At 41.7% G+C, this 27,351-nt stretch overlaps 1 protein-coding gene and 1 pseudogene across 2 annotated transcripts; both read right to left on the reverse strand.

Annotated features, from left to right (window-relative positions):
• Positions 1-9,217: 9,217 nt before the first annotated feature.
• On the reverse strand, positions 9,218-16,728 carry LOC139437427 (palmitoyl-protein thioesterase ABHD10, mitochondrial pseudogene; annotated as a pseudogene).
• Positions 16,729-16,849: 121 nt separating this feature from the next.
• LOC131272926 (interferon-gamma-inducible GTPase 10) lies at positions 16,850-27,123 on the reverse strand. 2 transcript variants are annotated; one of them, XM_058283791.2, is made up of 3 exons: positions 26,857-27,123; positions 19,999-20,071; positions 16,850-19,638 (listed from the first exon to the last, which is right to left on the reverse strand). In XM_058283791.2, exon 3 carries the CDS (start codon positions 19,634-19,636, stop codon positions 18,362-18,364), a length of 1,275 nt encoding a protein of 424 aa, XP_058139774.1. In that variant the 5' UTR covers positions 19,637-19,638; positions 19,999-20,071; positions 26,857-27,123; the 3' UTR covers positions 16,850-18,361. The 2 variants fall into 2 exon arrangements, with proteins under 2 accessions (XP_058139774.1, XP_004468631.1); XM_004468574.4 differs by lacking the exon at positions 19,999-20,071.
• Between the last annotated feature and the right edge of the window lie 228 nt (positions 27,124-27,351).

Below are 27,351 nucleotides of genomic sequence, written 5' to 3' on the forward strand. Positions count from 1 at the left end.
TCTCTGAGTTTGTCTGTTTTAAGTTTCTCCCTCTACACATGCCTCTATGTGAATTGCCCTTTTTGAGGGTTGATCCCTCCCTACCCCGTGTCCTATCCCCACCCAGGGCACTGGGATTGGCCTGGAACTAATTGTCATTATGGTGGTATAGATAGGGGGTGAGGTGGGAGACCCTGGGACCTCCAACCAAGGGTCTCTGTTCAGCGCAATGAACCACCCCTATGTCACTCACCCCAGCTCTCATTGAAGTAGCCCATCAAGACCTGCAGGTAGTTTTGGAACCAGTGCTGCCAGTCCACCACATGGGCACACTTCTGCTCCCAGAAGGCTGCCCCTTCAACGTCTCAGATCCCAATATCCAAACTTGCATAGTGCCCACCCTTTTTGTGAAAATCTCTTCTTTTTTTTTTCTTTTGTGCAGAAAGTTAATTTTTTTTTATTCGTAGCAGTATAAGCTCAAAAATATATATCCCAAGATTGTTTTAAAGTAAATTGTAAATTTTACCTACTGACATATTTGACCAGTTATTTACTGGTTTGGGATTACATTAGACATTTTCAGGCTTACTTAAACGGAATGCCCTCAGCTTTGGGATATGCTGACCATCAAAGACCACGTTCGAACGGTGCCATCAGGGCCTCTGGAAAACAGACTCTCCCCATCTTGAGAAAACACCACCGTGTGCGCCTCCGTTCTCGTGGCCCATCAATTTGTGAATCTGTCCTGACTTAAGATCTAGCAAATGGATAACTCCATTGCTGCTCGCCTGAGCTAAAACTCGACCGGAGAGAAAGAGAGAGAAGCAAAATCTCTTCTTTTTAAAGGAGAGCTTTAGCATCGCTTGCCACAGTAGCAAGGAAGTGAGTTTGCAAATGGTAGTTTTTTTTTTCTGAAGAAAAGGACAGTGGCAAGTGGTCCCCCAGTCTAACTACCTTTCAACATTTTTTCCTCTGAGTGCTCATCTTCACTTTCAACTGACAGCCAAGGGGAACTTAATGCACACCCTTGAGTCGTACAACTGACATATCAAGTCCTCCACCAATTTTTTTAACAAATTAATTTTATTGATACATATTAATAAATCATACAATTCATCCAAAGTATACAATCAATGGTATTTGGTATAATCAAATAGTTGTGCTTTTATCAGCTCCATCATCATTAGAGCTTTTTCATTATTCCAATAATAATAAAAAGTGAAAAAAAAACCCCAAAATTCAGCACCTCGCAATCTCTCTATGCTTTCCCTGCCTTACATAGCTGCTATTCTGTTTTCATTACTCTAGTTTATTTGTATTTGTATTTTGTAAAAACAGTCATATATGCAATATTACCCATATTTGTAATTCACATGAGGTTTCACTATGTTATAAGGTCCCACGTACAGTTTTTAGCTTTCCTTCTAGTAATATACATAAACCTTGACTTTCCCTTTCAACCACTGTCATACTTATGTATTAACTGTTAGTTACAAACACTATGATATGCTTTCACCATTTCTGTTCATTTCCAAAGATATATAGGGAAGCAGACTTGGCCCAATGGATAGGGTGTCCACCTACCACATGGGAGGTCCACACTTCAAGCCCCGGCCTCCTTGACTGGTGTGGAGCTGGTCCATGTGCAGTGCTGATGTGTGCAAGGAATGCTGTGCCATGCAGGGATGTCCCCCAGGTAGGGGAACCCCATGTATAAGGAGTGCACCCCATAAGGAGAGCTGCCCAGCGCGAAAGAAAGTGCAGCCTGCCCAAGAATGGCGCTGCACACATGGAGAGCTGACACAGCAAGATGATGCAAAAAGAAATGCAGATTCCCGGTGCCGCTGATAAGGACAGAAGCAGTCACAGAAGAGCACACAGCGAGTGGACACAGAGAGCAGATAACTGGGGCGGAGGGGGGGGGGGGAGTTGAGAGAAATAAATACAAAATAAATCTTAAAAAAAAACCCAAAGATACACAAACAACTTTTTACCAATTCTGCACAGATTAATCCTCAGCTTTCCATTTTCTATCTCATTCTATTTTCTGGTGATCTATATTCTAATTATTAATTCCATGAGTTTACACAACATATTTAATTCATAATAGTGCAATCATACAATAGTTGCCCTTTTACATCTGACTAGCTTCATTCACCATGATGTCTTCCAGATTCAGCCATGTTGTCATGTGCTTCATGACTTCATTTTTTCTTACAGCTGCATAATATTCTATCATGTGTATACACAAGAATTTGTTTATCCATTTATTTATTGATCAATATCTGGGTTGTTTCCATCTTTTGGCAACTGTTCCCACCTTGTTTTCCAAGGGTAGATCATCCAGCCCAAAGTAACACCTAAAAGGGGTTAAGGTCTCCTCTAGCATCTTCACATCATTATCACTGATGAAGCCCTTGAAGGGGATGGTGGCCAATTCTTTAGCCTTTAGAGCCTCTAGCCAGACCTTCTGCTTCAGAGACCTTCTCTTCTGGTCAATAGAATCTTCAGTAACACTGGCCAAGGGAGAGCATGAAGATGTAGTGCTTTTGAGATGGAAACTCTCTCAGAAGGGTTGTCTCCAGGTATAGAAAATCATAGACAGACACATAAATTTTGGAGACTTAGAAGACTTGAGACTCCCTCACTAGACCTATAGCAGTTTTTCTTGACAGTTGCCTCAAATATTTGTTCTCTCCTTATTGAATTTGTGGAGTTTACACTTTTCTTCATTTTGTCCATCACCACCTACTTTGGTTCATACAAAGTAGAAACTTTTCCTCATTTTTCCATTTGTTTTAGCCAATTGTGCATCATTTTCTTTGAAGCACATAGCAGAAATGATCATAAAGAAGTCATATTCACCAAACCTCATTTTCTGCAGATACCTTTGTATTTGGAAATTTGGACCTAATGTCAGACAGATCCCATCAAGAACATTCAGAAATGGGGTGTTTGTGTGGTGCTCTCTGCATCATTGTTTTTATTGGCCCAGTTTTAGCTGCACCTGGTTCTTCATGTACAAGCCCCCTAATGGCATTAATGAAACTGGATTTTCCTGCCTCTGTCTCCCTGCCACTCAGCGCTCAGTGCGGCCTTCTCAATGTCTTTCAACACATCACTGATAGCAAATGGTCAACTTACAGCATGCCTTGAGTTAAGGTAGAAAGCAGAAACCATCCTCAAAATGCCCCCTCTTTCCAAGTATGCTTGAAACAGAAAAAAAAAAAACCAATGCTGGAGGCCACATAATGAGCCTCTAGGTGAGAGGGTTTGGAGGAGGATGACTGACTTATCGTTGTGAGCAGTAGAAAGTGCTACATAGAGGAGAGAAGAGGAAAGGTCAGACATTTAATATACCAAGTTGAGACCTTGAGGTTTGCTGTTGGGGTAGTGGAGTGTCAGGTCCAGCCTGCAGTATAGTCTTGAGCATTGTCCCCTTCTGTTCAGGGGTTTGATTTGGATGTCTGCCCTGGGTGTAAAATTCTCTATTCCACAATATGGAGTCAAGGCTTAAAATGTTCAGATATCACAACATTGTGAACGTAATTAACAGCACTGAAATATAGATCTGAATGTGGTTAAAGGGGGAAATATTTGGTTCTGTACATAGCAATAGAATAAAAAAAAAAAACAACAACCATGGAACTGAACTACACAAACAGTGAACCCTAAGTTAAACTATGGATGATAGTTAAAATAGTACAATTTTTAAAAAGATTTATTTTTTATCCCTCCTCCCCCACCCCATTGTCTGCTCTCTGTGTCTGTTCGCTGTGTGTTCTGTGTCTGCTTGTATTCTCATTAGGTGGCTCCAGGAACTGATCCTGGGACCTTTCAGAGTGGGAGAGAGGTGATCATTCTCTTGTGTCACCTCAGCTCCCTGATCTTCTGTGTATCTTATTATCTCTTCTCTGTGTCTCTTTTAGTTGAGTCATCTTTCTGTGCCAGCTCTCTGCATGGGCCAGCACTCCTGCATGGGGTAGCACTCCTGCACAGGGTAGCACTCTTGTGTGGGACAGTACTCTGCACAGGCCAGCACTCCATGTGGGCCAGCTCACCACACGGGCCAGCTTGCCTTCACTAGGAGGTTCTGGGCATTGAATCCTGGACCTCCTATATGGGAGATGGGAGCTCAATTGCTTGAGTCACATCTGCTTCCCAAAATAGTATAAATTTTAAAAATTGTTTTCATAAATTGTGTATATCACATTAAATATAAAGTATTGATAATAAGTTGGTATATGGTAATTTTGTATTTTAAGCATGATTATTCTGTAAATGCACAACGTCTCTAATAATAAATAAATGAGAAAAAGTTGCCTGTTCTCCAGGCTGCACATGCTACTTGGAATGGCCTCATCCTTGAAGGGATAGTCAGTTCTTCAAGACCAAATTCAATGCCATATCCCTCTGCCAAACTTTCCTACCCACAGGTCTTTATTACCTTATTTAAATTTTCTTGCTATTTTAACTTTATGAAAATAATACATATGGCAATAAATTCATTAAGACAGCTTAGTTGTGGGAGGGGTGGTGTGGGTGGGGTGGGGGGTATATGGGAACCTCATATTTTTTGAATGTAACATTTAAAAGAAAATGAAGAAAAATAATAAAATAAATAAATAAATTAAAAAAATAAATAAAATGGAATAAAATCAGTAACAAGACAAGAAAAAAAAAGAGCGTAGTTCATTATCAAAACAAGTGCTCCCACAACCAACAAAAGGATAATGATGAACAACGTCAATCCCAAAAAACAGAGTATCTATAACTGCAAGCAAGACAGTCCCATCCATCTGTTCCATGGGCTCTAAGCCCCCTTTTAATCAGAAACAGAGAGGGCATTACCTTACCCAAATCCTTAAGATTGAGGAATGAATAAACATAAGGGAGGAATGTAACTACGGACTAATGTGGACATTTTTATTCTATAATGGAAGAACTTGTATAATTGATAAAAAGGCAGTAATCACCAGAATTTCTGAGGGAAAGGAAAGAATAGGTTTAACACAGAACATTTTGGAACATTGGAATTATTTTGCATGACAGTGCAATGACAGATACAGGTCACTATAAATTTTGTCAAAACTTCAAAGAATCGCCTTATTTTCATTGAAACATTTATATAATCTAAAGCTCCTTTGAAAATAATAATAATAAAAAAGTCTCCAAATGACTGGGTGAAGGGATTCACCACTTTGCTGAGGGCAATCTCCTTGTTGATCGTAGATGCAAGCATTGGCTATACATGCAAATCCCAGCTACAAAATACCCTCACATTTACAAGTGATCCAGTACTTGATTAAACAACTAGATACTTTAACTTAGCCAAGTTGACTCATGAAATGAACTATCACACTAAGCAAATTCTCACTGAGTGTCTGCTGTGTGCCAAATAGAGAAGAAAGAGATGAAAGTCCTTGTCTTCATGGAGCTGACACCCCAAGGGCATAGACAGAGGGGAAGTGAGACAACTGATATGTGGGCCATTTTGGAGATGATTACAGAGCATGCTCAGAGTTTAGGTTGCTCCACCAGCAACAAATTCATGCAGATGAGGACAGAGCTGAGGAAACCTTTGAGAATGAATATGGAAAAGGCCTGGCTCTGATCGACCATGTGGTGCAGTGTGCCTGCTGCATGGTCTGTTCACCTTTCCCTGTTGTTGGAGGGGTGGAAAAGATTACGCTGTGCTCAGACTTTGTGTATAGATCTCTATTTTACAGCATCTATGCCTGAAAGCTCTGTTCACTGATAAAGAAGTAAATAAGTAAGTTATGGGGCATACACATTTGTTTGACCACTGTATATTCAGAAAGAAAAAACTAGTCGTCTGCACATCAGCATGGATAGATTCCTGAAATAATGTTGAGCTAAATAAGCCAGGACTTTTTTATTTTTTTTGTCTTTATTTTTTTAATGTTACATTAAAAAAATATGAGGTCCCCATACACCCCCCACTCCCCTCACCCCACTTCTCCCCACATAACAACAACCTCCTCCATCATCATGAGACATTCATTGCACTTGGTGAACACATCTCTGAGCACCACTGCACCTCATGGTCAATGGTCCACATCATAGCCCACACTCTCCCACAGTCCACCCAGTGAATAAGCCAGGATTTGAATGAGATTTTTATCACAAACATTTTTTTGTGGACAATTTTAGGGACTAAACACCAAAGCATGATTATATGGTTTCTATGGGTACCTTTACATGCATTAATAATCACTTTGAAATAAATTGTGCTGTAATATAGTAAACTCAGAAAATCATAATAATCTATGATGGGAGCAGAGCAGGCTTTGTGGAGGGGCTGAGTTATTTTTATGGTGAGCAACTTGGGTGAGGTCTGTACACTAAAGACCTTTACAAACACATTACCTACCTTGGAAATTCTAAGGAGCAGAGAGCCCTGGAGCAGCCTGAGGAATGTCCTTTCGCATTTACTCAAGGACCAGGGGATCTCTTCCTGTCCTGATGCGTTGAGGGCCTATATCCACCTATAAGCCTGGGTTACATCCATTACACACCCTCTCCCCTGAATCCACACTCTAGATGGTTCCTCCTTCAGGAAGCCCTCTGCAAAGGTACCTAAGGTACCCCATGCAGGGACCCCATGTGTGACACAGAGAAAACACACCACCAACCCTTGCCCAGCAAACCCTCCACTCAGTTCCTTCTTCCTCTGCTCACTTGCCATAGTTTGATTTCACAGTTCTTAACATTTAAGTTTCTCAGGCTTGGGTCGGAGATCAGTTCTCTGTCCTCTAACTGCAGTGCCCTCTAACTTCTCTCCTAGAGCTCCTATTGAAACCCCCAGTCTATTTTGAGGTAAGGGGCAGGGACCCTCTACCCATCCCATTTGGAGACCACATCACTCTAACATCTCCCTCATAACATGCTTTTCACAAACTCCTTGTATCAATCCCTTTATTCCGTCTTTACAGGTGAAGGCTTTAACAGTAATCTAACTTGTTTTTGAATGCCTTTTTGAAATTTCTGGGTGGTTGATAAGTTTGAAATTGAGCAAAAGTTTTTATTATGTCTCAGGTGAAAGAGAAGTAAAGGAAGATCCCATTTTAATGTTTTCTTACACTTAGACTCAGGGCCACCAACCTGAAGAGTGCATCATTTCAATGTATCTGCAACTGTGCTTTTAGCCATAAAAAGGAAAGATAAGTGAGTGGTGAGAAGCCATTTTCTTTCAAAGGTAAAAGTATGTCAGATGAATTTCCTGTTGTTAACTAACTCAGGAAGTGGGTGAGGCTGAATCACCCACTGCTTTGTACACATCTCCCCCCCCCCCCAATAGTGAGATCTAAATTTTGGTGTGGCCACAGACTCAGTCCCAAGTTTGCTCCTTTATACTCATTCCCTTGTTTATCTCAGTCTGTCCTATGTCCTTCAGCACTAAGTACATGCTGGCCACTTCCAAATATACATCTCTAACCTAGGCCTCTGGGTTAGATCTCCAGACTCAACTATCCCATTATTTGCTCAACACATGCCACTTGTATGTCCACATCTATCTGGACTAACTGATTGTGGCTAAAACATAATCCCTTCCTAGCCCCACTCTCCCTACTGTCTTCCCTCTTCCAAGTAATAGCAATGCTATCCTTTCATTTGTGTGGTGACATCCGCACAATCTTCTTTCTTTACCTTCTTTATCAGTATCATCTGGCTTCACCTTCCACATTTATGTAGAACCCATTCCCATTGCTACCAGCATGGTCCAACCCACATTGTCTCTACCTGAAATGCTGTAGACATTCTGCTTGAGGTGATCCACCTCTGCCCTTGCCTCTCCACACTCTGAAATAGCAGCAAATGAGCTTTCTAATAAGGGCAGACCACAAACTTCCTCTGCTCACAACCAGCCACAGGCTTCTGCCTTACTCAGGAGAAAAACCAACTCCTAAAAGCCCTCTGTAATTCTATACTCATACTCTGCCTGAATTCACCTCCTACTCCTCTTTCTCCCTGCCATCTCATTTTGCTTTACTCCATTATTTTACAGCTATTCCTTCAACATGCAGACTTGCTCCCATCTCAGTTTCTTTGCACTTGGAGCTCCAGGTATCCCCAAGGATCATTCTCTGCCCTCACCTGATCTTATCTTCTCAGCAGAGGCTTCCTTGGCTTCTTCCTTTAATTTTGTAACATGTACTATTCTGCTTTCTCCTTGACCTTCCATTTTTTAATTTCCTCCAGTGTACATCTCTATCCACTTGATAAAGTATTTAATTGACTTCCTTATCCACTTGTTCATCTCTTTCTCCTCTTCTCCCTTCATTGTCTCCCTTATCCATTAGTGCAGAAAGTTTTGACTGTTGTTTTTTCTACTTTATCTCCTGTGACCAAAAAAACCAAAAGAGCATGATGGCAATAAAAGACCTTTGAATGGTGGGAAACAGAACCATATATATTTCCACATTTCAAGATTCCACATGTACAGAGAGAATGAAACAAGAATTTAATGAAGCTAAAATGAGCTTTCCCTTTGAGGACACAAGAGATGTTTTTATCTTTGTCACAGAAAGAGAGATTCACCTACTTTTCCATGATCTGCAGGATAGAAAAGTAAAATGAGAGATAAGGAAAAGAAATTAAGCCCGAGAGACCTCCTTTACTCCCTTGCAGACAGAATCCTAACAGATCATTTTGGTGACCCACTGTCTCTGCAGCCTCCTGGGAGCCGTCTTCCAGGTTACCAGTGCCTCTGCCCACCCTAAGCTTCTCAGAGGCCTAAGAGGATGGGACTCTCTACACTTTCCCTTTGAAGATGGCCAATTCCATGCTGAGATCTGAGCAACCTCCCCAGAGTAGAGAAGCAAGGCAGATACAAGAGGTCAAGGAAATATGAAGAAGTGAGGATCATTGGTTCAGGAGATGACCTCTGAATGACAGAGCCTGGAGGATGAGGGAACTTTAACATTCTGTGTCCTGTTAAAATCTAACCACATGAAGTCCTGCCCTGCTGTTCAGACCCTACATCTCAGGATGGTTTCTGTGTTTCTGCTATTTGTTATTTTCTACTACAACAATCACAATGTAATAACTGGACTCATTGTAGGACCCTGGACTCTGTCTTCTAGCCCCTGAGAATGTGTCCACTAAATGTGAACAAGGGAGAAATGGGAAGGAATATGAGAATTTCATATTAATATAACTTGGTTATACATCTGTACACATTTTCTCATTTTATAAATGAGTTGTTTTCAACTTAATAAAAGTTTTATTTTGACAGATATAATTTAAGCAGGCTAAAAAAATTTCAGCCAATATTAAATTAAAAACACCAACTTAATATCAAGGCTGACTACTGCACAAATTCATTAATTATTAAAAATATATATACACATTTTCGTTTCATATTTTCTGACTGATTCTTCAGGAAACCCTCTGATTTAGGTAGCACATTTAGCTATGGTACTTAAGGCATATATTAATGAAAAAGGAATGATTTTGTGGGTAGGCAATAATATATACAGATCAGTTTGTTCTTTAGAATATGAAAATGCTACATCATTGCTTAGGATGAAATTCCTCTATTTAAATATATAAACAAAAAAGTCAAAATTTAGAAATGATATAGTTCCTTTTAACAGTATGACGTTTTGAGCCTTTGAAAAAAGTAAAACCTTAATTAAGTTCAAACATAACATGCAGTATATAAATTAAGAAATAATACCCTTAATTTTTGAACTTTATCATGCTTTAAGCATTAGTCATTTTAAATGTATTTCAAAAAATACTTGTTATATTTTGTGAATTGTGCTTTAAAATCAGAAGTAATAATCTTACAAATCTCCATATATAATGGTACAAAAAAAATTTTAAGTTTTCTTGAACAATTCTAAGTATTAATAGAATATACTGAAGTGCTCGCACACGAACGGTAAGCATCTCTTGATTAAAAAATAGGAAATATTTTAATGAAAAAAATCAAGGACTGAAGGAAGGTGAAAAATTTCCAAACAGTAGCCTGTGATTTCTTCACAATTTGTAGCATTTGTGCAAATACATTATTAAATACTCCTGTGACATTTACAAAATAGAGGTAAGAGGAAAAAAAATTTAATGTTTCAGGGCTTTTCATTGTTATCTCTGTTTCAGTCTTCTGGGTACATCAGTACACATAGCAAGTAAAAATATGATTCTAGTCAACTATGAAAAAAAAGTATACCTTTATGTAACAATGCAATTCAAACTAATGTTGAAAGCCTACCAATTAAGTAATCAATAGTGTAAACAAGATGCTGAATGTCCACTTTTTTCTTTATTTGGTGGTGGCTATGTTTTTGGAGCTTGACATTGATATCTGCACGGACAACTCCATCAGTAACCTCTATGGACGTATGCCACGGGACGATGTCATCCTTTATGCCAGGGAGCAATCTTACTGGGCTGTTCACAGGAAGAGGACTATGCACAAGCAGTGAGGTTCTGCTTCTTTAATGAAACTGTACTGGGTGTGATAAGCTCCTTCTTCAACGTATTTTGACAGACTTACCTGCTCACCTTTTATTTCTATTTCCTTTTTTACCTCAACAAAAGAAAGCTGATTAAACTGTATCACAAGATAATCTGCAGCTGTAGCTACACTGATAAGAGCAACATTTTTTGTCCTGCAATTGCAGCATGAAGCATAAGCCATCCACCCAGGCTAGATCCAACTACTTTCTGTGGTCCTACAGCCAAGTCATGAATTATAGAAAAGAATATCTTTTCTCCGTTTGTCCACATGCGTTCTTTTAATTTACCATCTGAACTTCCAGCTCCTGAGACTTAAATCTTCTGGCTGTTCATATGCTGGTTGAGTCCTGAATCTCAGCAGAGTTGCAGCCAATGCCACTCTCCAGTTCATCCAACTTGCCCAGGACAACTAACAAAAGGATGATGATGGACAACAACCTTCCCCCCAAAACAGAATATCTACAACAGCATGTAAGACAGTTCCATCCATATGCTTGTGGGATCTAAGCCCCTTCTCAATCAGAAGCAGAGTGAGCATCACCATCCCCAAATCCTCCAGATTGAGTGATAAATACACATAAGGGAGAAATGCAACTATTGCCTAAAGTAGACATAATCATTCTAGCAATGGAAGAACTTGTAACACTGATACAAAGTCAGTGGTCACCAGAGGGGAGGAAGAGTGAAGAATGGTGTAACATGGGCATTTTTGTGACTTTGGAATTGTTCTGAGTGACATTGCAATGAAAGATTCAGGTCAATACACATTTTTGTCAAAATCTATAAAAAATTGCAGTTTATAGTATAAACTATAGACCACATATTGAAGCAATGCTACCATGCTGATGAAAGATGTTGTTAATGGGGAAAGTATGGGAAGAAAAGGGGGTGAGGTAGATGGACATCTTCCTATATTTTTGATGTAATATTTATTTATTAATATAACTAACTCTTCTCTCTTAAAAAGATTTCCTTATTTTTTATTTATTTCTCTCCCCTTCTCACCCCATTGTCTGCTCTGTGTCCATTCACTGTGTGTTCTTCTGTGTCCGCTTGCATTTTTGTCAGTGGCACCAGGAAATCTGTGTCTTTTTCGTTGAGTCATCTTGCTGCATCAGCTCTCCATGTGTGCAGCACCATTCCTGGGCAGGCAGTACTTTTTTTGCATGGGGCAGCTCTCCTTGCGTGTGGTGCTCCCCTACGTGGGAGACATCCCTGCGTGGCATGGCAGTCCTTGCGTGCATGAGCACTGCGCTTGGGCCAGCTCACCACACGGGTCAGGTGGCCCTGGGTTTGAACCCTGGACCTCCCATGTGGTAGGCAGAAGCTCTATCAGTTGAGCCAAATTGTTTCCCTGATATAATATTTATATAATCTAAAGCTTCTTTAAAAAAAAAAACCAACAAAAACAAGTTCTTTCAGCTTACTCTCCAAAGCCTCAGGAAAATCCCCTACAGGTTCTGATGAACTTTGACATCCTTGTGTGAATATGATGTGACCATTAGGGGATGAGCAAACCTACCTCAAGCCCAGGTATTTTACTCATGGCCAGATGGCAGAGAAGAAAGAAAACCCCAGAAGCCAAGGCCCAGCTCAGACAGAATGTCCTAGTCCCAGGGACTTGTGGCTGAGGGAAAATCAGGAAACAGCATGAAGCAGGAAAGCAGGAAACTCACACACACCTTCATCTAGTAGCAATCAGGTATTCCTCTGAAATATGAGGATTTGAATGTTAGGTCTTGTTCATTTGTTTTATTTTTTTATTTTTTAAAATTTAATCTTAATTGATAGATACACATGCCATATTATAAAGGGACTCTTTTACTTGGTAACCAATCCTGTTCTTTCAAGGTAAATGAGTGGATGCTTAGCTGAAGTGTGGGCAAGGGTGATACTGGTGATGAGAAAGACTCTGAATTCACTGAAAAATCCTGAAGCCCTGGCTAAAATTCTGACAGCTTGGGACAAAAATGTTAGATGGTGACATCGTGTGGCCTATTTTTTCTCTTTTTTTGAGGTACCAGGGCCACGGATTGAAACTGGGCCCTTGTGTGTGGGAAGCTGGCACTCAACCACTGAGCTACCCCAGCTCCCTAAGTGTGGCCTTAATTCAACTGCTTTTAAGAGTGATTCACTCTGTTCAAGAATATTTATTTTCTATCTTATTGTACTGCCTAAAACCGAGTCTTGACTCCACACTGGATGAAAGACTTGGCATCCAGGGTCTGTGACTTACGAAATGTATCAGTAGCACTGCGTTCACATTTTTAGAAATTATTGTGAGCTTCTTAAGGATATCCGCTTCTGCAGGCAATCACCTAGAATGAAGTATTTTTTAAAGGGCACTCCAAGACATAGAAAAGCAAAATCGGTGAACAATGGAAACTGTCATTTCCTGAGAAAGAGATAATCCAGGGGCTCATCATAGGAACGTGAAATGGGCTGGGACTGAACCTCTAGCCCTTGACAAACACACCCGTCTGAGAACTCTCAGGAGCAGAGAGCCCAGTGCAGCCTGAGGAAACTGCCTTTCCACCTATTCACGCCCCTGGTGATCGCCTCCAGTCCTGAGGCTTACGGGGCCACATCTACACCCTTAAGCCCAGGTTTAATGCACATTCCATCAATCTCCCAGAATCTACATTCCAGACTCCTGCCTCCTCCAGGCAGCCCCTGGATTTGAGAGGAACCCATAGCTGCCTCTCCTGCCTGTGGCACAGACCTGAACCAAGAGAAACACCTTGTATTAGTCAGCCAAAGGGGTGCTGATGCAAAATACCCGAAATTGGTTGGTTTTTATAAAGGGTATCTATTTGGGGTAGAAGCTTATAGGATACCAGGCCATAAAGCATAACTTACTTTCCTCACCAAAGTCTATTTGGAGCAAGATGGCTGCTGACGTCTGTGACGGTTCAGGTTTCCTGGGTCCCTACGTCCTTGGGGCTTGCTTTACTCTGGGTTCAAGGTCCTTTTATTCCTGGGACTTGCTTCTCTTTCCTCTGTGAGCTTACTTGCTGGGGCTCCAGCTTAAGTTGTCAGCATCAAACTCCAACATCAGAAAATCTCAAATCTGTTCTTTGCCATGCCTTTTATCTGTGAGCCCCCAACCACTAAGGGGTAGGGACTCAACTCCCTAATCATAACTCAATCATGACCAGGTACAGATCAGATTACAAGCATAATCCAATATCTATTTTTGGTATTCATAACCATATCAAACTGCTACACATCTCTCCACCCTTTCCCCAGCAACTGCTCCACCCATTTCCTTTTCCTTTGCTGCATGCACAGCTTGCTGACCTGGGTTTCATCTGTTAATTTTCTCTGGCTTGCATCATTCTCCTGTTCACTCTCCCAACTCCAGTTCACTGTCCTGTAACTGCACTATCCTCCAACTACTCTCCTGGACCCCCTGCTAAAGCTCTCATTCTGAGCTTGAGGTAAGGGATAGACACTCTCCACCTGTCCCCTTGGGTACCACAATACCATAACTTCTCCCTCAAATTACCCATTTTACAAATCACCTCACCCTATGCTTTTGTACCTTTTTTACAGGTGAAGATTTGATTGTTGTCTAAAGAGTTCTCAACCATCTAATATGAAATTTCTGTGGTTGTATTTACTGTGAAATGAAGCAACAATAGCTGTCATGCTCCAGCCAAATTGAGAAAGAAATGAAGAGTACAATTTTAATGATCTGTTATACTTAGCACCAGGGACTCTGGCCTGGAGAAGCACTAATTTCATAGTATTTGTAATGTGAGATTTAAGTCATGAAAAGGAAATATAATTGGCTGTTGAGAAGTAATTTCCTTTGAAAGGTAAAATAAAAATGAGATAAATAATCATTTAGTAAATAAATCAGGAAGTGAGTGAGGCTGCACCACCCAGTGTTATTCACACATCTCCTCCCTACATTGAGCTCTAAACTTTGGGCTGTCCATGAACTCAGTCTCAACTCTGCTCCCTTACACTCACTCCCTTAATTATTTCAGTCTGTCCCATGTCCACCATCACCAAGTACCTGCTGACCACTTCCAAATGTACATCTCCAGCCCAGGCCTCTGCCCTGATCTCTTGACCCAAATATCCTATTGTTTGTTTGACAACTTCTACTTGTGTTTCCACAACAATCAAATATCTGAGTGAAGCTAAAACCTAACTCCTTCTCAGCTCCCCTCTTCCCACAGTCTTCCATGACCCGGGTAACATCAGGACCATCCTTCCATTGGTATGGAGTCATTCTTCACCTCCTCTATGTCAGATCCTTCCCCCATCCTCCACACCAGCATCCTGTGTGGGTTTATCCAGAATCCAACCCCTTCCACCCATTCAAACACTATCGCCCTTGACCAAGCCACCATCATCTCTACCTAGGATGCTGCGGGTAGTTTCCTTGATATGATCTACCTCTGCCCTTCACGGTGTGAAAGAGCAACCACTTAACCTTCTAAAACAGGGTCAGAACATGACTCCCTCTGCACACAAGCAGTCACAGGCATCTGCCTCACTCAGGCGAACAACCACCTCCTTAATGACCCTCCCTAACCTGACATCTGTGCCTTATCTGAATTCACCTCCTATTTCTTTTTCTCCCTTCCCTCTCCTTTTGCTTCATATCCATCACTTTCCTGCTTTTCCTCCAACATGTAGACCTGCTCCCACCTCAGGTACTTTGCATGTGGGTCTCCAAGTACCCAAAAGGCTCACTCTGCCCCTTTCAGGCCTTAACTTCTCAGGGAGGCTTCCTTGAACTCCCATTTACTCTGTTTTTGTTTTCCCATTTACTTATTTATTTTTCATTATTATCTTTTTTTTTAAAGATACATAGATCACACAAAATGTTACCTTAAAAAATATGAGGTTCCCACTCCCCACCTCCCCCACCTCCCACTATCTCACATCAACAACCTCTTTCATCAGTATTGCACATTCATTGCATTTGGTGAATACATTTCGGAGCACTGCTATACAGCATGGATTATAGTTTACATTGTACTTTACTCTCTGCCCCAGTCTATTTAGTGGGTGATGGCAGAATATATAATGTCCTGCATGCGTCCCTGCAATATATTCAGGACAACTCCAAGTCCTGAAAATGCCCCCATACCACACCTCATCTCTCTTCTCCCTATCCTCAGCTACTCCCGTGGTCACTGTCTCCACATCAATGATACAGTTCTTCCATTGCTAGAATCCCAGTAGTTCTATAGTAGAATGCCAGTCAGTCCACTCTAATCTCTATTTTATTCCTCCATCCTGAGCACCCTGGAATGGCAATGTCCACTCCACCTCTAAATCGAGAGGGGCCTTAGATCCAACATGGCTGAAGGATGGAATTTTCCTGTTTGCAGCTGTAGACTCTCTCGGTTCCCTGATGTGGTGGTTGACCATCCTCACCTCCCTGTTAGCTGAACTGGGTAAGTACAGTAAACTGGAGAGTAGGTGTTACAACTCTGCTGAGGCTCATGGCACAGTTGGCACATGGCTCAAGTCTCCTGAGCATACACCAATCCCAGGGCCAAGCACAGGTTCAATAAAAATGTGAGAAGAATCATGTGTAGAGAGGTCACATCTGAGATCAACTCCATCACACTCAGGAGCACAAGTTCTAAAGTAGGGCCCTCTGGCAAGGAACTGAACTCCAGAGCCATCTGTCATGACCATAGGACCTGGGTGTTGCCATAGCCCTCAGAAGCAACACTGCCTGGGGTTGTATCTACTTTGGCTGCCTCTGAGATTCTGCAGAGACATGCATAAGTGTGACCATCTGATGACCTCCTGACTCATTTTGAAGTCTCTTAGCCATATAAACTCATTTGTCTTTACCTTTTCCCCTTTTATTTAAGGTCTTTTTTTAGCTGCATCACCAGCTGGTGCTTGGTAGTAATCCCTTGGCTCCACGGAGCCATTTAATCCTGCAATTCCCGTCCTGTCTGTTCCTCCCACCACTACCTCTTCATTTTCTTCCATGGCACTTATCAACATCTGACATACTTATGTATTTCCTTCTTGCTTCCATAACTACTACTTTTTCTGCTTCCCCCTCATCCTGCCCACTGGCATCCTATTTTCTATATGGTCCTTCTACAATTCAGAGGTTTGAAATGTGCTCTAATTCCTAGCAAGGACACTTGCCTTTCTCATATTAGGCTAATGGGAAGCTTTGTCTTGGATCTATGTTTCCTCAATCACTTCCTCTGCCTTAATATCCTGCTTGCTTCTCTGTTGTATAATTTTTCAAACAACATGATAAGCTTAGGATCAATGGAAGAACCATTAGAATGGGCATATCATCATGAGGGAATGTCAGGGTTGACTATAATTAACTTAAATATATGCACACATCAACCATTTATTGAGCACTTATGGATGCCAGAAATATTTTTTAAATATATTTTTTAAAAAGATACTTAGATTACATAAATATTACATAGAATATATAGGGAATTCCTATATCCCCCACTCCCCACACTTCCCACATTTTCCCACATTGGCAACATCTTTCATTATTGTGGTACATTCATTGCAATTGATAGACACATTTTGGAGCATGGCCACTAAGCATGGATTATAGTTTACACTGTAATTTACTCTCTCTCCCCCTCAATTCTGTAGGTTATGGAAAATATATAATGGCCTGTATCTGTCATTGTAATGTCATTCAGGATGATTCCCAGGTCCTGAAAATATTCTCATATTATACTTGTTTTCCCCCTCACCATACCCTCAGAACATCCAGGGGTCATTTCCTCCACATCAATATTTCTTCCATTGCTAGAATCACAGCAAGTCTATACTAGAATACTAGTAAGTCTACTTTAGTCCATAGGTCATTCCCCAATCCTGAGGACTCTGTGATGGTGACGTCCACTCCACATTTAATTGAGGGGTGACTTCATTCCCATACAGCCAAAGGATGGGATTTTCTTGCTTGCAGTTATAGATACGCTTGGTTTGTTGATATGTTGTTTGTCCAATGTCTCCTCCTCATTAGTTGTCCTGGGTGAGTCCAGTGAACTGGAGGGTAGGTGTTGCAGCTCTGTTGAGATTTGGGGCTGGGCTGGCACATGGGAAGCCCCAAGATTTGTCTCTTGGGCATACACCTACCAACCTTAGCACTAATTATAGGTTCAAATAGAAGGACAGAAGAACCATATGTAGGGAAACCACAGCAGAGTCCAACTCTGTCACACTGGGGAGCATAAATTCCAAAGTAGGGCCCACTGGAAAGGGACCAACTCCTGAGCTATCTCTCTTGAGTATAGTGTCTGTATGTCTCCATAGCCCTCAGAAGTCCCTCTGTTTGTGGTAGTATCTAATTTGGCTGTCAATGAGATCCTGCTGAGAAGTGCATAAGAAGTGGAATGACCTCCCAACTCACTTTGAAGTCTCTTAGCCATATAAACTCATTTGTCTTTACCTTTCCCCCCTTTTGGTCAAGGTCTTTTTTTTTTCCATTTGCATTGGTTGCTGGCACTTGGTAAGAATCCCTCAGTGCCAGGGAGGCTCATGCCTGGGAGTCATGTCCCACACTCGGGGAAGTTATTGCTTTTCTATGCTGAGTTTGGGATGCTAAGTATTGAGCAAAGCAATTTGTCACGATTATAGTAGCAAAAGACCAGTCCTGGACACAGAGTAGCTGTGGTGTTGAGATGCTCTCATGATAGAGTTTCAGATTCCCCTCCTTTAATTTCCCTAGGAGATCTGGGTCTAATCGAGTCTTTATTACTGATGGCTCATTTTGTCAAATGAAAGTCACTGAAGTGGAGTCCGATCCATTAATGCTTAGAGGAATTCATTTCCATCAGGTCAGCTTCCAAGGCAATGCTAACACTAAGGAAGTGTTGAGATCTGGGTGCCTCATTTTTTCCATTTTGTAGAATTGTTGAACCTACATGGAGTGCACCTTTGATATGAAAATCTCTTCTTTATTAAGGAGAGCTTTAGCATCATTTGCCACCGTATCAAGGAAGTGAGAATGTAAATAGAAGGTCTTTCTAAAGTAAAGACCACTGGCAATGGGTGTCCCAATGACTGAGAAAGTTTTCTCCATACATTTCAACAATTTTTCCCCTAAGGACTCATTTTCTTTCTTCACTGATAGCAAATGGGGAGACTTAATGATTGCCTTGATTTGTTCAATTGATATGTCCAAATCCTCTGCCATGTTTTCCAGGGACACATTATCTAGCCCAAAGTAAGACCTATAGAGGTTTAAGGTGTCCTCCAGCATCTCCACATCACTGTCACTGATGCAGCCCACGAGTGGCATGGTGGCTGAGATTCCAGCCTTTAGAGCCTCCAGCCAGACCTTCTGTTTCAGAGATTCCCTTCTTCGGTCAATGGTGGCCTCAGTAACACAGGGCAGGGAGAGCATGAAGATGTAGCGCTTATGAGCTGGAAGCTCCCTCAGAAGGGTGGTCTCCAGGTTTGGGAAGTCATAGTCAGACACATCAAAGCTGGAGATTAAGAAGACTTGAGGCACCCTAATTTTGGCCTGTAGTAGTTTTTCATGACAGTCATCTCGAATCTTTTCCAGGGTTCTCTCCTTATTGAAAGTGCTGGGATTGCACTTTCTATCATTTTGTAAATCACTGTCTATTTTGGCTCGAACAAAGTAGAATTTTTTCCTCATTTTTTCTATTGCTGTAGCTAATTGTGCATCATGATCTCTGAAGCGTGTAGCAGAAATGATGATGAAGAAGTCATACTCAAGAAATTTCATTTTCTTCAGATACTCTTTTGGTGGGAAGTTAGTGCACCCAATGCCAGGAAGGTCCCATATTGTCACATTAGGAAACTTGGGGTGTTGGTAAGACTCTCTCTCCGTGGTTGTCTCTGTCACCCCGACAGGGGCCGCTCCTTTTCCTTGATGCCTAAGTCCCCTTAGGGCATTGATGAAACTGGATTTTCCTGTCCCAGTTTCCCCTGTCACAGCAATGCTCATCGGGGCATTCTCAATGTCTATTAATGCATCATTGATGGCAGATACTGCCCCCTGAATATTTCCTTCCTTTAACTGTGATTTAATCAAAGTGATGGTTTCCTGAGAGATAATTTGGCTTTCTATGTGAGTTGTCTTAAAAAACTTGTCAAAGCTGGAGGCCAAATCATTATAATCATTATGTTTTGTGGGAGATCTTTTGGAGGATGATGACTGATCCATAGCTGTGAGCAGTAGAGAGGGGAGAGAAGAGGGAAGAGTGAAGAGTTAGTACACCAAGGGGAGGCCGTGGGGCTTGCTATTACTGGAAAGTAGACTTTTGCCCCTCTTCCAGATTAAAGCTTGGATAATCCTCCCTTTTCAGGACATGGGCACTGTGTACAGTTTGCGTTTGCTCAGCCTGTAGCCCACATTTGGAAGACCACCTTTTTAAAAGAGAATTCAGTTCTTTAAGACCAAATTAAATGTGCCAGCATACCACCCAACCTTTCCTACCTCTGGCCCTTGTATCTCACTCAATTTATATAACATTTTATTTTTTTTTGAAAACAATACTCACATAATAGAAAATTTAATGAGGCTACCTGATGTGGCTCAGTGGTTGAGCACTGGTTTCCCACATACGAGGTCCTGGGTTCAATCCCTGGCTCCCGGTTCCTCAGAAAAAAAATTCAGTGGGAAACCTTAGCTCATGATAAAAAGGAAGCAACACCCAATGTAGCTCTCCCCACTCAATGTGCGAGACACTTAGAAAAATCCTATCAAGACCTGATAGCCTCTGACATCTTTGTGTCACAGACCTAATTTTTCACTTGGGTCCTGTCCTTCCCAGTTGATACATTATATATCTCCATCAAGTGGTAGCAAAATTATGTGGGGGCATATTTGCTATCAAGATTCTTTCTATCTAGAAAGTATGTTGATCCATGTGTCAGGGTATTCAGTGGGTCAATTCTTGTGTTCCAGGAGCTGAGAACGGCAGGTGAGGTAAATGGAACTGTACTGGGCTCATATCTGTCAAAATGAGATGACCAAACTGTCCTGAGACCCTTGCCCAGACTGACCTCTTTCCTATATATTATATAAGGGGTCAGGGGAGACACTTCAGATTAGGGGGGAGAGGAAAAGGGTTTGTATATTTTCAAACTTGAAAATGAAACTGTTCTCATATTCAAATGTAACCAAGAATCATATCTGATCCAGTCAGGATACCACCCAGGAATGTGGAAAGGTTATGTGAACGTGCAGTGTTAAATGGTAGTTTGAATCTGAGTCCAGTCTGGTTATAAAAAGGTTTCACTTACTTTTTAATGTTTTACACCTGAGAAAGGAAAAAAAGCCTGCCTGTAATGTCCCAAATGAGAAAAGAGAACTGTGATAGGACAGCATCCATTGCCAAGGCTCAACCGCTCTCCTTTGCCACCCTCCCTGATTCTAGCACAGCTACCTGGGTCTGAGTCCAGGACCTCTCCACATCAAATGCATATATTTTGAGGTGGGATAAAGGAGTTAAAATGCATATTCGGTGGATGTGGCTTGGCAGTGTTTTTCATGAAGCGAAGGACATACTGAAACTCTTTGGTCAGGGCTTGCCTTCCATTTTTTTCTAAAATGCGCATCCCTTTGGGTTCCAGGACAAATGAAGTGAGTCCAGAGCAGAAAACATTCTTAATTTTGGAATATCATAGGCAAGTTGGTGATGGGCATCTGGTTATGGAGATGGCATGTACAGTACAGCCTGGAGCCTCAACTTCCTAGAGGCTTTGGATGGAGGACATCCTCTCTGAACTTGTCCAGGATGTATAGCTAGGGTCACAGTTGGATCCCTGCTGGGGCTGCAGCTTCTGTAGATTGCAGCTATTAGGGGACCCCCAAGTCCCCTCATGCCCAGGGCCTTTCTTAGTGGACAGATAGTTGGAGCCTGAGAAAGGAGAAGCCCAAATAGTCAGGCCAAATTTTAAGCCAGTCATCCTAGTATGAGAATAAAGCAAGTCTCCTCATGGCTGAGGGAAGAATGTGAATCTGGCAAGGAGTGGACATCCTCCATCCAGAAGAAATTTTGAGAATTTGCCAGGTGTCATATATGTGGGTTTATTTTAAAATTTGCTTTTTGTTGATAAAATTTGTTGATAAAATTTGCTTTTTGTTGGTATTATAAACAGAACCTAAATGGTGACCAGTCCTGCCATTTGAAGGGGATTGATAGATGATATACTGTTAAGTGTGGGCAAGGATGGCATTGGCACTTAGAAAAGTTCTGAATTCACTGAAAGACCCTGAAGCCATGGACAAAATTGAGTCTGACTGAAAACCCAAATTGTTAAATCATTAGGGCATGTGGCCTCATTTGAACAGTATTAAACAGATAGTAACTTTCTTTAAGAATATTTATATGCGGTTTTATTCTACTGACTAAAATCTAGTGTTGTCTCTCAAATAGATGAAAAGGGTTTGAAGTTAAGCCTCTGTGACATGCAAACATGTGCTATCAGCCACACTGAGTTTACATTTTCAGAAATTATCATATGCTTAGGAAAGTGGTCACAATAAACTTCGAGGCAATAAACAGAAGAATGGCAATAGCATGTGAATTGTCCAATGATTTCTTTTTCCTTCAGTCTTTAAGTGTATTCACATTCTCCAGCCAAAGAGAACCAGTGGGTGATCTATCAATATCTATCTATCTATCTATCTATCTATCTATCTATCTATCTATCTATCTATCTATCTATCTCTCATCTTGCTGTCATGCAATCTGTCTAGATATTTCTACCTAGACAGATAAAGGGATTTATTATAAATCTTTATAATTCTTTATAATTTCTTATTATAGTTCCCTGTAAGGCTTTGGCATACATGACTGTGGGGGTACAACCTGGACACTCCAGTAAAGGTGAACCTGAAACCTGGGGAAGCTGGCTGGATATAAATGCTCTCAAGAGCCAAGACTGAAGGTGGGTCTGGTTTCCTATTCTAACCTCTGAAATCCTCAGTTCTGGTTTTTAAGACCTCCAACTGATTGCTTGAGGAGACTTCCCACATTGCTGAGTGTGATCTCCTTTTTTGATCATAGATGCAATCATTTAATTATTCATGCAAATCCCAGCTACAAAATATCCTCTAAGTTACACGTGGGTCAGTACTTGAGCAAACAACTGGACGCTTTAACCTAACAAAGTAGACTGATGAAATGGTCCATCACATTAAACAAATTCCCATCAAGTGCCTGCTGTGTGCCAAGCTTTGTCTGCATAGAGAGGAAAGTGATGTAAATCCTTGTCCTCATAGAGCTGACATTCCTTGAAGATGGAAAGGGACTGGCTCTGATTGAACATGTGGTACAGAGTGCCAGCTGATGGTCTGTTCACCTTTACTGTGTCATGGGAGGGGTGGAAAAGATTCCATTGTGCTTAGTCGTTGTGTATGGGTCTCTATTTTACAGCATCTATGCCTGTAAATTGTGTCTATTAATACGGGAAAGTCATGGGATATACACATTTGTCTGACTACTCTATACTCAGAAAGAAAAAACTAGGCTTCTTGCACATCAAATGGATAGATTCCTGAAATAATACTGAGTTCAGTAAGTTAGGAATTGAATGATATTTTTTTTCATTAACCTTTTTGTGGATGATTTTAGGGAATAAACTCCAAAGCATGACCATATGGTTTCTATGGATACCATTACATGCATTAATAATCACATTGAAGATAAACTGTGCTAATATATATTGTACTCAATAGACTGTGATAGGCTATGATGGGGAGCAGAGTGGACTGTGTAGAGGGGCTGTATTATTTTTATGGTATGCTTAGTACCACGGATGCCAAGACAATTAGATGACAGGAACCCTTGTTATAGTGTGAAAAAGAGACACCCACCAATCTAGAAGGTTATTACAACAGAGCGTCTTGGGTGAGGTCTGAACCCTAAAACCCTTTACAAATGCTTTACACACCTTGGAAATTCTAAGGATCAGAGAACGCTGGAGCAGCCTTAGGAATCTCCTTTTCCATCTACTCAAGGCCTAGGTGATCTCTTCCTGTTCTGATGCTTAGAGGCCCTATATCCACTACCCATCCTCCCCCCTGAACCCACACTGCATACTTCCTCCTCTAGAAAGCCCTCTGAAAAGGGACCTGAGGTACCTCATATCCTGAGACCCCGTGTGTGACACAGTTGAAACACATCACTACCCCTTGCCCAGCAAACCCTCTACTCGGTTCCTTCTTCCTCTGCTTGCCTGCCATAGTTTGATTACACAATTCTTAACATTTAAATTTCTCAGGCTTGGGTCAGATGTCAGTTCACTGTTCTCCAGCTGTAGTGCCCTCCAACTTCTCTCCCAGTGCTCCCATTGAAGCTGCCAGTCTAGCTTGATGTCACTGTCATGGAGCCTCTATCTGTCCCATTGGGGACCTCAGAAACCTAACACCACCCTCAAAGTATATTTCCCACCACCCCATCATCCAAAGTCTTTTATACCTTCTTATAGGTGAAGGCTTTGACGGTAATCTAAGTTATTTTTGAACGCCTAGTTTGAAATATCTGTGCAATTGATAATCTTGAAAAGGAGCAACAGTTGTGGTTATACTTCAGCCAAAAAAAAAAAAAAAAAGAAGTAAAGGAAGATCTTATTTTATTCTTCTCTTACACAGAGCAGTAGGGACTCCATCTGGAGAGAAAATAATTTCAATGTATTTGTACAGTGAAATTTTAGGCATAACAAGGAGAGATAATTGAGTAATGAGAAGACATTTCAATTTAAAGGTAAATTTAAAATAAGATGAATTACCCATTGTTACTTAATTCAGGAAGTGGGTGAGGCTGAACCACTCAATGCTTTGCACACACCTCTTCCCCATAGTGAGATCTAAACATTGGAGTGTCCCGGGCTCAGTCCTGACTCTGCTCCCTCCACACTCTTTCGCTTTGTTATCTCAGCATGTCCCAGGTCTTTCATCACCACGTACTTGCTGGTCACTTCCAAATGTACATCTTCAACTTAGGCATCTCCCTTGACCTTCAGATCCAAATAACCCGTGTTGGTTCAATACCTCCCACTTGTATGTCCACAATGATCTGTTGTAAATGATTGTGGCTAAAACCTATCTCTGTCTCAGTCCCACACTTTCCACAATGTCTTCTCTTCTAAGTAATTGCCATGCATTTCTCCTGTTGGCATGGCATAATTTTGGCAATTTTCTTTCTGTCGCTTTCCACACCAGCATTCTGTGACTTCATCCTCCATGTCTATGTATAACCCTTTCATACTCCTACCACCATGTCCAAGACGCCAATTTTTCTACCTGGGATGCTGAAGATAGTCCCCTTGAGGAGATCCACCTCTGCACTTGCATCCCTACAAACTTAAATTGCAAGCATTGAATCTCTAAAACAGTGCCAGGCCATGAACTCCCTTTGCTCACAACAGTCCACAGGCTTCTGCCTCACTCTGGGGAAAAACAACCTGCTTAAGGGTCTCCCTGACCCGGCTCCCATTGTCTGTCTCAATTCACCTCCTACTCCACTTTCTTACCTCCCTATCCCTTTCCTCATCTCCATCACATTCCTCCCATTCTTCCAACATGCAGACCTGACCTGTCTATGGTTTCTTTGCTTTGGGGGCTACACGCTTATGCTCTGCCCCTTCCAGATCTTATCTTCTCAGTGGGGTTCTCTTGACTTCCACACTAATTTTGCAACACTTCCCATTCTGCCTTTTCCATGAACTTTCATTCCTTAATTTCCTCCAGTGTTCTTCTCACTACTTGATAAAATATATAATTGGCTTCCTTTTCTCTTTCTCCTCTGCTCACTTGCTCTCCAATGTCCATGAGTATAGGGATTTTTTCTGCTGTGTCCCTTTTTTATCTCCTTTTATTAAAAAGACAATGATGGTTGGGAAGTGGACATGGCTCAACTGATAGAGCATCTGCCTACCATATGAAAGGTCCAGGGTTTGATACCCAGGGCCCCCTGACCCATGTGGTAAGCTGGCCTATGCAGTGCTGCTGCACATAAGGAATGTTGTGCCATGCAGGGGCACCTCCGCTTAGGGGTGCCCCATGCACAAGGAGTGCACTCTGCAAGGAGAGCTGCCCCATATTAAAAAACTGCAGCCCACCCAGCAGTGGTGCTGCACACATGGAGAGCTGATGCAGCAATATGATGCAACAGAAAAGAGACACAGTCTCCTGGTGCTGCCTGACAATACAAGCAGTGAATGAACACACAGTGAATGGACACAGAGAGCTGACAATGGGGGGAGGAAGGGGAGAGAAATAACTAAAAATAAATCCTTTAAAAAAAAAGGACAATGATGGACAGAAAAGATTTTAAATAACAGGAAACAGGTGAGCAATACATATTTCTACATGTCAAGAGTATGTATGTACAGAGATATGAACTAAGATTCTGATGAGGCTAAGATAAGCCTTTTCCATTGAGGCTAAAGGAATTATTTTCATATTCATTGCCATCAGAATGACACACTTACTTCTTCATGATCTGTGGGATAGAAAAGTAACTGAGCAATGAGGATGAGAAACTAATCCAGAGAGAGCTCCTTTTCCCTTTGCAGATAGAATCCTAACAGACCAGTTTGGTGCCTCCTCTCACATCTCCTGGGATCCCTCCACAAGTTTCCCAGTGGTATGTCCATCCCAAGTTGCTCAGAAGCCTAAGGGGTAGGGACTCCTACACTTTGCTTTAAAGATGTCCAACTGCCTGCTGAGTCATGAGCAATCACCTGAAAGTAGAGAAGCAAGGCAGATATAGGGGTTCAATGAAACCTGAGGAAAGGAGGAGCCAGGGACACAGGGAGTGACCTCAGAATGACAGTCTTTAGCACATGGGGATGTGGACTTCAAAATTCTGTGTCTTGAGAAAATCTTACCATATAGAGCCCTGACTTGCTGTTTAGACCCTACAGCTCATCTGAAATGGTGTGTGTGTTTCTATTCTTTGTTGTTTTCTATTGCAAAAGTCACAATGTTGTAAGTGGTACTGAACTCTTTGTAGGACCCTGGACTATGTCCTTCCGTCTCTGAGAATGTGTTCATGCATTGTGAACACGGAGAAATAAGAGGGAATGTGAGAATTTCATATTAATATAACTTAGGTAAATATCTGTACATAAGGTTCTAACTGCTTCTCTTACCTGCCCTACAAGAACATTATAATATGAAAGATGAAAGTCTTGGAGCTGTTGAGAGACTTGCGTTGTGGGTGTTGAGGGTTGAGAATCTTTCACTTATCAGAGCGAACTTGCGTTTCCTGGCCTTCGGCAAATTTTCTCCTCCTCTCATTGCCTGATCCACTTGAATAGTGGAGATGACCCAGCCTGCCTAGATTGAAGCACTGCTCTCTCCCTGTCAGCCCTGCCCCCCAGCCCTCTAGCACCAAAATGGTCACCTGATCGCATGTGTTTCTCACTTACCAGAACTGGCAGGAAAAGTGATTTCTCTCGTCTGGGATCTCCTTCAACTGTTTCCACTACAGGAGCAGAAACGATGTGTCTGGTGAAGTCCTTTCTGCAGCCCTTGCAACAGAAATGCTCCACAAACCTGTCCTTGCATGTGAAATGAAGGTCCCTTGTGTGAGTGTGGTTACCGCAGTGGGAAAGGGCTGAGAAAGCCGTTGCCCTACCTGAGGTAACAAGGCAAATAGCCTGAGCCTGCAAGAAGTCCTCTAAACAACCTCTGACTTGTGCTCCACCCTTCAGTGGGGGAAGCTGGCTCATTGTTCTGGGACTTCATTTACAGGAAATGAAAATGAAACCAGGCTATTTGTTTTTTTTTTCCTATCTCAGTAGCACAAACATTTCAGGAGAAGAAAAATATATCTGCTGTCACTTCAGAGTCTCAGGGAATAAAGGGTGGGCAGACGAGACTCTCAGGGTCAGGAAAAGCAGGTGCCCAATGACACCTTCTTG

The sequence above is a fragment of the Dasypus novemcinctus genome, chromosome 2, assembly GCF_030445035.2.
Source record: "Dasypus novemcinctus isolate mDasNov1 chromosome 2, mDasNov1.1.hap2, whole genome shotgun sequence".
Taxonomy (NCBI): domain Eukaryota; kingdom Metazoa; phylum Chordata; class Mammalia; order Cingulata; family Dasypodidae; genus Dasypus; species Dasypus novemcinctus.